The sequence below is a fragment of the Catharus ustulatus genome, chromosome 23, assembly GCF_009819885.2.
Source record: "Catharus ustulatus isolate bCatUst1 chromosome 23, bCatUst1.pri.v2, whole genome shotgun sequence".
Lineage (NCBI taxonomy): Eukaryota > Metazoa > Chordata > Aves > Passeriformes > Turdidae > Catharus > Catharus ustulatus.
The window spans coordinates 2,542,137-2,553,232 of NC_046243.1; the positions used below are offsets into that span (position 1 = coordinate 2,542,137).

The 11,096-nt window shown below is 49.6% G+C and overlaps 1 protein-coding gene across 2 annotated transcripts; it reads left to right on the forward strand.

Annotated features, from left to right (window-relative positions):
- Positions 1–404: 404 nt before the first annotated feature.
- Positions 405–10,015, forward strand: LOC117006614 (V-type proton ATPase 116 kDa subunit a1-like). 2 transcript variants are annotated; one of them, XM_033079150.2, is made up of 5 exons: positions 405–551; positions 1,128–1,145; positions 2,933–3,050; positions 3,993–4,164; positions 8,667–10,015. In XM_033079150.2, the coding sequence occupies exons 1-5, from the start codon at positions 435–437 to the stop codon at positions 8,758–8,760; spliced, it is 519 nt and encodes a 172-aa protein (XP_032935041.1). In that variant the 5' UTR covers positions 405–434; the 3' UTR covers positions 8,761–10,015. The 2 variants fall into 2 exon arrangements, with proteins under 2 accessions (XP_032935041.1, XP_032935042.1); XM_033079151.2 differs by lacking the exon at positions 1,128–1,145.
- Positions 10,016–11,096: the final 1,081 nt, after the last annotated feature.

An 11,096-nucleotide genomic window follows, 5' to 3' on the forward strand; every position in this document is an offset into this window, starting at 1 on the left:
AAGATCTGGTTTTCCACGCAGGTTGGTGTGCCTGAGCTGGTGCTGATGTGTGTTTGTGTTAGCTCCATGACCTGCTCTGGTAGCCAGCAGTGGGTGTCCATGCCTGTCCAGCCGTGCTGGGCAGGATGTGGGCTGTTGCATGTCAGAGCCAGCAAATGTCCTCTGAGAGGTGTGCCTTTATTGTCCTCATGGTTGCTGTTACACTGTAGAAATGTACCAAGGATTCACTCAGACAGACTTTTTTTTTTTTCCCCCAGCCCCAGGAATCAGCACCTTTCCCATCCAAGCTGGGAAATAGAATTGTACCTGCCTTACTCTGGGCCTTAATATTTAATATTTTGTTTTCCTCTGTGAGCTGCTGCTGCACATGGAGTCATGAGAAACCTGCACTTTTGCACTAAAACCCAAACAACACTTTGCTCTTTCTTTTCTGCATGTGTCAGGGCACGCACAACTTTGGTGGGATCCGGGTGGGCAATGGCCCAACGGAGGAGGATGCTGAGATCATTCAACATGACCAGTTATCTACCCATTCTGAGGAGGGGGAAGAGGTAAGCACCTGAGCATCCTCGCTCTCAGGGCACTGCACTCGGCAGCAGGATGAGCTCACTGGGACTGTAGTTACTCATTTGCAGGCTGTTTAACAGCAGCATTCCCAGTGAAGTGTGTTCCTAGCAGTTTTCTCACTCACTGTCTCTTGATCACTCCCAGGACTCCAGAAAAAGCAGCATAATTTGCGTATCCTGGGAGATGTGGCTCTGTTTGTCCCCCAAGAGCCACCATCTCAGGGGTGCACAGCACTCCCAGGTGCCACATGTTATCTGCTCCCATGCCAATGGAAATTCAGGGGCTGTATTTCTGCAGCACTGAAATTTTGTTTATATATTCATTTTGAATGCTGGGGGTAATATTAATTACTTCCCTTTCCTCTGGGAGAAGAGAAAAACAGTCAATCTCAGGTAGTTGGGGAGTTTTCTGATGCCTCTGAACAACTGCAGCAGATCCTGCCTCTGTAGTGCATGGGATGTGTTACTGCTTTCCGTGGCGTGTGTAGGAGGGAATTGCTGAATGTGTTCATGATTAATGTGATCAAAACACTGCACTAAATGTAAATTTATGTTTTCAAGCCTACAGAGGACGAGGTGGTAAGAGCACAGCAGCTTTGCCTTCATGTGTACCTGGGCCATTTCCCATTGGTGTAAAACGTGCTGAATGGAATTTGTTACGTCACAGCATCTGTTTTCCAAAAGATCTTGCTGTTTTCATGTTACAGGCCATTTTGAATTCATACACACATACATCAACAGACTTTTATACTTCATCTGTACAGCTTGTCTGTCTGATCCCTTGTCTGCAGATTGTTCCCAGTTACCTGGGAAAACTGTTCAGCTGGAGGTCTGAAACGAAAAAGTTTTCACTTCTGAGCTTCCAAAGAAGTCTCGGGTTTTTTTAAGTTGTGCTTTCTTAATCTTGTGCTGCAGCAAACTGTTTAAAGAGATTTCTTCACACAAACTACCTGCCCTGTTAAGGATAATGCTGGTTAACCCAGAGAACAAATGCAGCACAACCAGTCCAGTTTCATGTAGTTCAAGAACTGAACTGGCCAGAGGCTTTGTGTAAAAAGGAAGCTTTGTTCTGAGAAACTGCTCATCCGTAAGTGCTTGAAACAAGTATTAAAAATATGGGGGTTTAATACCTGGTGCAGGATTGAGTGTAGGTTTCAGCACTATCAGGTTACGAGTTTCACTACAAAAAATACAAATGGCATGAAATCAGAACAGCTTGAGCAGGGCACTGCTGCTGAAAAATGTGCTGAGAGTGGTTTGCTCAGAGCTCTGCTGTGCACAGGCCTGTGTGGAATGGGGGGCAGGGGAGGGGCACGGGGTTCCTGTTCTGGTGTACCTGATGTCTCACTGAACCTGGGAAAAATGTGTCAACCCACAAGGACTGTGCCACAGCAATCCCCATGCTCCCACTCCTGCCTCAGTGGTTGCTCTCTCTGGCAGTTGCACTCAGCTTTGAAAGGTCATTGTTTAAACATTTCCCACATTCTCTTCTGCTGGTGGCTGGTGTGTCCAGAGCTGGAACTGTTGGCTAGGGCAGCCTTTAGTGAAGAACTTCACAGCTCACATTCTGTAGAGAAAGGATTAGGATTTTGACAGCTAATTTAACTGAATTGTTTGAAATATTTATTGCCTTGGATATACTAGTGGGAGAATTAAGAATATAAATAGCTTTGTGTGCATGCCTAGAGCATTAGTCACTGGATGTATTTAAACATCGTGTTCACTTAAATTGGAGCAGTTTCTGAAGCATGGATTAAATACAAACTGCAGGGAATGCTTTCCCAAGCTGCAAGATAAGAAACTGCCCTACATGGCAGACTTCCTTATAAGTTCTTTTATTATTGCAGAAAATTACTGAGACACGGAGGCTTTGCCAGTAAATGGTACACAGATGTGACTTTTTCAGGGTAGCTTAATGCATTATATTTGCTTTCAAAAAGGGCAGGTTCATGTCTTGCAAAATGCTCCTGTTGCTCCTGTAGCAAAGGCACACCCAGTATGGCTTGGGGCACTGCCTCCTTCCCCAGCAGCACCTCTGGGTTACCAGGGAGTGCACACCAGCACCACCTTCTGCTGAACAGTCTTTTCCTGGCTAAGCCCATGGATGAATTTGGAATATCTTGACTTTCACATGCCAGAATGAGAAAACAATATCCACATCACAGCATTTGTCATTCTGCAAAACCTGTCAAGACAAGATTCACTTTCTGTTTGTGGCGCTGTCGTGCTGAACCAGGAGAAGACAGTGTCAGTGTGCAGTGTCACACACAGTGTCCCTGGTGATAGCAGCAGTCCCCTGCCCATGTCCCCACCCAGCCAGCCCACACCACGCTCCCAGCTCCCCTCATCCTCTGTTCCCTTTGCAGTTTGACTTTGGGGACACCGTGGTGTACCAGGCCATCCACACCATCGAGTACTGCCTGGGCTGCATCTCCAACACCGCGTCCTACCTGCGCCTCTGGGCGCTCAGCCTGGCCCACGCACGTGAGTGTCCCTGGGGGAGCTGAGCTCTGGGCCCTGTATTGTAGCACAATAGTTTGTAAGTGTAGGAGAATAGTTTGTAAGGTTAATGCAGGAGGCAATCTTTCCCAGTGAATTACTGAGTGAAAACAGCCTTGCCTGCCCAGTGAGGTTGGGTGTTATAAAAGAGTGGACTAGTTACTAGTTGGAGCTTGAGAGCCAAAGTCTGACACAGTTTGGGATGGAGTCTGCTGGCTGTGGTGTGAGGAGGTAAGGGACATGCAGTCGTGCAAGGAACAGATAGGGTAAGAGGATGCTGCGTGAGGGACAGAGAGGGTTAGGTGGCTGAGTAAGGGACAGGTTTGGGTTCAGCCAGTCATACAGAAGGAATAAGGAAGCTTGCAGAGAGGAGAGAAGGAAGCAGTGCTGTGTGGAGCTGCCTGTAAGAAAGGGAGGCAGTACTGTGTGAAACAGCTAATAAGGAAAGGAGAAAGTGCTGTGAGGAGCTGCCTATGAGGAAAGGAGTCAGAGTTGCCTAAAAGAAGTCCACTGAGAGAAGACGTTAAAAGTTTTTAATAAAAGGCTGGTATTGGTGCCAGTCATGTCCATCTTGACATAATTGCAACAGGAGGCAGCAGCACAAGAGGCTCTTGGTGCTCAGCTGGCACAGGACAGTGCTGCCTGTGCATTACCTGGGAGCAGTGAGCTCCACACACCAGAGTCAGCTCTGCTGAATGGGAGGAATGGAGTTAAAATCACAGGATAAAGCAGAGCTGCTGAGAAGGACTCTGCCCTGCCCTGTGTGACAGCTGGAAGCAATGTCCTGACACACTTGGCTGCAAAAGCTCTTGTCCCTCTTCAGTTTCTACCTCATTGTAGCAGGGGTTTGCTTGACTTTAGTTTTTGCTTTAGCAGTAAACCACCCCCTGTTCTGCTGACTGAGTCTTCTCCCCTTTCTCTCGGCAGAGCTCTCGGAGGTGCTCTGGACCATGGTGATCCACATTGGCCTCAGTGTCAGGAGCCTTGGGGGAGGCTTGGGCCTCTTCTTCATCTTTGCTGCTTTTGCCACGCTGACTGTGGCCATTCTGCTGGTCATGGAGGGGCTCTCAGCCTTCCTCCACGCTCTGCGCTTGCACTGGTGAGTTACTGAAACATCCAGGAACTTGGAAAGCTCTTCACAACAAGAAAAATTGATGTCACCTGGACTGTGCAGAAATGCCATCATCTAGGAGGCAGAAAGTCTTAAAAAAGGGTCAGAGATTTCAATCCTGTTTGTAGTAAAACATCTCTCCCTAAGTGTTGTTTAAAGTTGTGGAGCTGTGCTTAGAAACAAGCACTAAAAGACTAAAGCTTTAGGGTCAAAACTTTGGGATCAGAGATTGGGGAGGCTGTGCTGGCTGGAGCTTTGTGGCTTTCAGCAGGACTTTCTCATTCCATCTCTTGGTCTTTTCCCTGGTTCCTGTGGTTTTTGTGTGCAATAGCTGCTGACTGCAGGTTCCTACTCATGCTCTTGCTCACTGCTATAAAACCTTGCCTTGGACAGGAGTTGATTTGCCTTCTGCCCTTGAGGTACTTTGGGATGGCATTGAGTTTTTGCTGGTTTTGTTTTTGGAAGTTGCTTTTGCAGCCCTTTGCTGTGATCACTAAGCTCCTGTGTATGCAGCCAGCAAAGCAGAAGGAATTACTCTGCTCCCAAGTATGGAAAATACTCAAGAGCTTCCTCTAATCCATGTTTAAGAGCTCTCATTGTTCCACTTCAGATTCCCTCATTAGTGCACTGGTGGGATCAGAGGAGCAACTGGGAGTAGGATTTTCTCAGCCTGAAATGTAGGAGAGTCTGTGCTTCTCTGGGGTTCAGGCTGCTGATTTCCTGGGGGGTGGGAGGGGGGGTAGCAAAGGGAAGTCTCTGAAGATCACAAGAAATACTTTCTCTTGCTTAAATGGCAAGAAGAAGTTGGGAGCACTCTCTGAAAGTAGTTCTGTAAGTGCAAAAGGAAACAAGTGCCTCTGGAAAAAAAAAAGGGGCAAAACAAAATCAGCCTTTTTGCACTTTTCCCCTGCTTGTGAGGAAGGAAAGCTTTGGCCTTTTGCCCTCTCCTTTGGCAGCTGATGAGGTGCAGGCTGGGGGGTGCAGACCAGAGTGTCCTGGCTCGTGGGGGTGCAGGCTGGAGGGTCCTGGTCCACCTGTGTCTCTGTAGCCAAGTGAGCCAAGCTTGTCCTGGGGTGAAGCCATCTTGTGCTGAGGGAGCCAGGGGGGCACTCCTGGAAATGGCTGCTGGATGATGCCTCTGTTTTTCCTGGCATCCAGCCTGAACCCTGCATAGCAGTCACTTGAGAGCTCCTTGCTGACTGGCCAGAGGTCCCTCATGCTCTCCCTGCTGTCACCGTGCTGGGCCACCACAGCAGTGACAGCAGGAGCTGCATGGACCCTGCTGGGCACTGAGAGCTGGCCAAGAGGAGCAGAGGGCAGCAGTGCTGTAACTCCAGATGTGAGGGGCTTGCTCTGCAATTCCTTGAGGATTACAGGATTTCCAGGGCTGTGGCCTCTCTGGGCTGTGGAGCAGCATGGCTATTTGTGAGCTGCAGCAGGGGAACAGCTCTGAGCAGCTGCTCTAGGCAGGCTTCATGGAGCAGAAAACACATTTTTGGGGAGGTACCTGTCTTGTGTTAATCACAAACTGCACCTCCAGATATGGCTCAGGCACCTGGAACAGGTGTGAGCTGGAGGTAATGGTTTGCATTCTAGGCTTTCCCTATAGGGCCATTAAAAAATCATCTGTGTATGTGCCTGTGAAATGGCAAACAGGCAAACCCAGGGCCAGCAGCAGTGAGAGCACAGATCACTCTGCCCATGCAGACCAGTGCAGGGCAGCTGTGGAACTGGAGTGCTTAACAAAGTCCTGTTTTCCCTTAACATGTCTTTCAAACCTGCAAGCCTTTCATGCACAGGCTCTGAGAGAAAAATCTGTTCAGGCTCAGAGCCCAAAAAGCAAGTTTAAGGTTCTATTTCAGACTGCAAGTGATCTGCTGAAATGATTTTGAGGTTGCTGGGTGTTGGTTATCACAGGGAGGCACCTGCAGTGGTTCCAAAGAGCACACTGTTCACATTCCTTTTTGCTCCTGAGCTGAAAACAGGGTGTTCCAATGACAGGTGTTCCCTTTTTAGGAAGAGGAAGGGAGAGTGGAGGTCAAATACCACTGTCCTGGAAGGAGCAGATGGGATTTTTTGGCTATGGGAGAACCGTCACCTATCAGGAATTTGAGGTGTGGGTGGTTCAGCCTTCCTGGAAAGGAGGAGAAATTGAGCATGTGTTTTACTGGTTAGGGAATTCACAGGTTGTTCCATATGCTGTGCCTGACAGTCCCAAGTGAGGGAGGTTTATTTTGTGCTTTTTCAGTGTGCATTCTTTGAGCAGGTTGGGCTCTTCAGCCCTCTGGATTGCTGCCAGGATTGCAGGGTGTGAACTGGGGCTCCACTGCAGCTCTGTACGTGTCTGAGCTGTCAGCTTCTCTTGCTGTAACTCTTCTGAAATATATCAATCTTCTTAAATATTTAATCTTTCCATGTATTGCTTTTCAGTGTTGTACAGGTTCAACATGAACATTCAGATTAAAGCAGCTTCCCTCTTTTTAAGCTGGTCACCTCTTCTAATGTGAGCCAGAACAGTCTGTGCCCAAAAGTTTGTAACTTCTCAGGATGCTGCTTCCAGGGAGGCGTGGGTGTGTTGGAGCTGCATCCCCCTCTCAATCCAGGGAGTGGGTGTGGTGAAGTCCAGCTGCTCACCCACCTGCCAGGATTTGATTTTCCTTTGTAAATGTCATGAGCCAGGACTTGTCTGCAGTGTGGCTGCAGGAGCCACTGCTCCAAGGGGCAGCCCCAGCCTCCTGTCAGGCAGGATGGAATAGCCCAGAGAAAGATACAGCACTTCTGCTCTTTTTGGGAAGGAGTAACTGCAGCAGTCTCTGCACAGACACCCCAGTGGGTTCTGTCTCTGGGGTATGCCACCCTTGAGGTGTGCCTGGTTTACACCTGACCCCAGGTTCTGGCACCTTTAGGGACACAAACATTGAATGGAAATTTGAAGTTGTACTGAGTGACAGTCAGGATTCCTGTTGCACTTTTGCCTCCTACTCATGGGACTGGAGCTGCCTGGTTTTCCAGTACCCTGACTGTGTGAGGTTGGAATATCCACAGAACAACAGTCTGACAAACACTGACACTAACTATTAATGCAAAAAGCTGCAAAGTGCTGCTGCTGCCAGAGGACTCCTGGGCTGTTTGCTGATAATGCCACTTCTATAAATTCTCTGCAGAACTTAGTCACCCATGTGAGATACACAGAGGGTTTAGCAGTAAACTGGGACACGTAACAGGCAATGAGCCTGACAGCAGCAGTGCTTCCTGCTGGGTTCTGGGTGATCCTGGACATACCTGCAGAACTCCCCCCTGACCATTTACACTGATTATTTGGTTAAATTCACTTTTCTGGATAGTTCTCTAACCTTAGAGCAGTCTCTTTTCCAGTGTCAGGCCTCCAGTTGTAATGGAATGTCCAAAGGGAGGGTTTGGATGTTGAGGCCTGCTGGAATTGTGAATCATCAGGGTTAACATGTCAGTCACAGTGAGCTTGGGTGACTCATATACCCAGCCCTCTGTCTCTCATTTCCCTTTGCTTACAGAACAGTGACTTAGTCACAGGATACTTACGGAGATTATCAGGGTTCCTGAAAAACTAGAGCAGGTTGGCAAGGAGCCCTTCCTCCCACATGGAAAATCCTGCTCATCCTGGGGATCCCTTGGCCTGGGAGGCAGCAGAAGATACAGGCTAAAGCTGGTTCTCCTCCTGGGCTCTGTGGGAAATCACTTCTTGCTAGCTGAATCCAGCAGCTCTGGAGTTTGCCATGATTTTCTGTTTGGGGAAAAATAATTCAAGTTTTTCTTTTTTTGCTTAAAAAAACCCCCTTCTCCTGAACTGTGTTTAAGGCTCCCCAGTTTGCTGTTGCTGCCTGCAGAGACTTTGTTTTCCAGTGGATTGTGCAGTGGAAAGTGTCTGTGAAGCCTGGGCTTGTTTTTGCTGGGAATCAGGGGATTAGTTTTCCCTGTCCCTATTTGTCTGTTGCTGACTGTTGAGCAGTTCTCTAGAATAATTCTTTTTTTTCTCAAGTTCATTAGGGGCAGCAGCAAATGGGGCTGAGCTAACGCTCGGCTGGAGCTGGCAGGCACATCCCAGTGCAAATGTGCTGCAGGGAATAAACAGAAGTGGCTGGTGGGGAGTCTGAGCTCTGTGTCACGTGGCTGAGGCTTGTGCTAATGAAAAAGGGAACTTAAGCAGCTGATGTAGAAAATGCTGTCTCTGCTCCCTGTGCTTCCTGGGACACTGTGGTCAGGGCTGGCCTTCTGCTCCTGTTGTCATTTTTTGTCCCTGAGGGTGGGATGGAAGTTTCTGGACAGCTCTTGGCTCCACACAGAAGCATCACACTAGATGGCAGGTTGTACCAGAAGATAATTTATGTCATAATGCCTCTTTTTATCTTTAAAGCTTTTTACAGTCAGTAATCCCACTTTTGATGGAGCTCTTGCTAATTGTTCCTATTGAGAGCTGCCCTTTTAATGAATAATCACTCTTCTGTCTCTTACAGGATTGAATTCCAGAACAAGTTCTACACTGGCACTGGGTTCAAGTTTCTCCCTTTCTCCTTTGATATCATCCGTGAGGGGAGGTTTGACGACTGAGGCTCCCTCAGTCAGTCCAGCAGTGTTAAATATTTTGTGTGTGTGTGTGTTTGTGTGTGACTGACCCTCCCCAGCACCAGGGGTGTGACTGACCCCTCCCTGTGTGTCTGAGTTGTGTGTATAGTGACAATAACTTATTGCAGCACCCTTGAGCGTTACCACGGCATCCAAAAGCCAAAAGCTTTGACGTTCTGGGGTAACGACACTGGATCACAGAAACTTTTTGTTCCTTAAGTTTACTCCCAAAGGTACCAAGTGCATGAGGTGTCTGTTTGGTGTGCAGTCCTGTGCTCCCTGTATTGTGCGTTCCTTGGCAGCTAATCAGGGCAGAAAAGAAATGGTGGCTGTGCTGAGGGGACAAAACAGCACATGGAGAAAAGGCCCAACGACCTCAGCTCAAGAAGGGTGAGGGCTGTCCCCTGTCTTATTGCTGGAGACAGTGGTGAGGAGTCCCCATGCACTGGGACTCTGCTGCCTGACTGTGGCCTGGGGCAGCCTTGGTGCAGACTGTCACTGGTCACTGCAGGTACTGCCACTGGCAGTGAACATTCTGGGATTTCTGGTTTGAAACCAAAGCCCTCGAGGCACATCAGATTAGTGCCTGTGTGGGCTTGGCATCCATGGAGGCAGCTTTTGCACAAGTGGATGCACCAGTGACTCATGTCCTGTGCACTCAGGGTCTGCAGAGCCCTTTCAGGGAGAGCAGTGGCCCTGTCTTACCAGAATGGCTCCATGGCAGGGGGGTCTCTGTGCTGTGTCCCTGCATTAGCTGCTGCTTTCTTTCCTGTCCGAGCTGTCAATATTTCCTTGCAGTCCTCAACTCGATGTAGCTGTAGCAGCAGTGGGGTGTGTGTTAGTGCTGTGTGTGACTGTCGTGTTAATTCTCACAGTGGAGCTGAGTGTTGTGTATGAGCAGGTCAGAACAATAACGAGACTCATTAATCTGGAAGCAAGGAGGAAATGCTTCAAGATGCCAGGCTGGTTAAAATTAGGTGAGAAAGTTATGTGTGCCTTGCACACTGCAGTGTGCACATGCATGGGGCACAGAGACCTTTGTGCTGCACCTGGGCAGCCCCTGGGCACTCACTGTGTTACAGAGGACGTGGTGGGGATTCACAGAGGGGCTTGCAGACTGAAGGGTGAAATCAAAGCGTGGCTGCAGGTGGAGCTTTGACATGAGTCCTGTGTGTTCTGTTGCCTGGGTGCAATGTTGCTGACAGTCGCTGTATAAATTAAATGAACTCCACAACAAACACTGTGGCCTGTTTTCTGCTTCTTCAGTGTTTGCTGAGGGGGCTCCTCATCTTGACCTACACTGAACACAGCTGGGACCTTGGCATTTCTGTCCAGGATCCTGTCACTTCCATGGCCAGAACCATGGGGTGGGCAGGGCTGGTTTGTACAGCAAGATCAGCGTGACCCTGCCTGGGCTTATCAATCCCAGCAATATCCTGAGTGAAGGCCAGGCCAGAGCCGTTTATCCTCGGGGCTCCTGCCCGCCCTGATAGACCCCGTGAGTGGGTGGAACGAGATGTGCAGGGGGAAAAGTTCGGCTTGTTTAACCCGGGTGCTGTGAGTACCCTTCGATTAGGAGTGGGGCAAGGCGCTGTGCCTGCCCGGGGCTGTGCCTGCCCGGGGCTGTGCCCTGCTCCTGCTTTCCCCAGCGCAGGAACCCCCCTGTCCCGGAGCGCCGTGTTTACTCAGGCCCTTCCTGCCGGACAGGCCATTTCCCCATGTGCTGGAGCAGCGGAAGGGAGGCTTCTGCAGGGGTTTGGTGATTGTGTTGCTGATGTCGGTGTGTTTCCATCTCCTAATGTTTCCTGGAGGGCGAGAGCCCGTGCTGAACTGCAGCCCCAGCCTCCCGCACCTCTCGGACGAGGAACCGGCTTCGCGCTGGTCCGGGGCTGCTTCTCCTGTAGGGACTAGCGAGCTGGGGCATGTTCCCTCTCCTCTTTCACCATTCTCCCGTGCAATCACAACATTTCTGCCCGTTTCCCTGGCTCTGGGGTCACAGGCTGGCAGGAGATCCCGGCCCCCCGTGAGCTGCACTGGGGGTGCTCGGGGAGCCCGAGTTCCCCCGTCTCTCCTCCGGGCCGCCCTGCAGCCGCGTTCTGTCCTGGTTTTCCAGTACCCTGTCTGTGTGAGGTTGGAAAATCCACAAACAACAGTCTGACAAACACTGACACTATTAATGCAAAAAGCTGCAAAGTGCTGCTGCTGCCAGAGGACTCCTGGGCTGTTTGCTGATAATGCCACTGTCTATAAAGTCTCTGCAGAACTTAGTCACCCATGTGAGATACACAGAGGGTTTAGCAATAAACTGGGACACGTAACAG

Coding starts and splice junctions, on each gene's coding strand:
- LOC117006614 (XM_033079150.2), top strand. CDS start 435: ATGTGTCAGGGCACGCACAACTTTGGTGGGATCCGGGTGGGCAATGGC. Junction 3,051..3,992: donor GCTCAGCCTGGCCCACGCAC/GTGAGTGTCCCT, acceptor TTCTCTCGGCAG/AGCTCTCGGAGGTGCTCTGG. Junction 4,165..8,666: donor CACGCTCTGCGCTTGCACTG/GTGAGTTACTGA, acceptor TGTCTCTTACAG/GATTGAATTCCAGAACAAGT.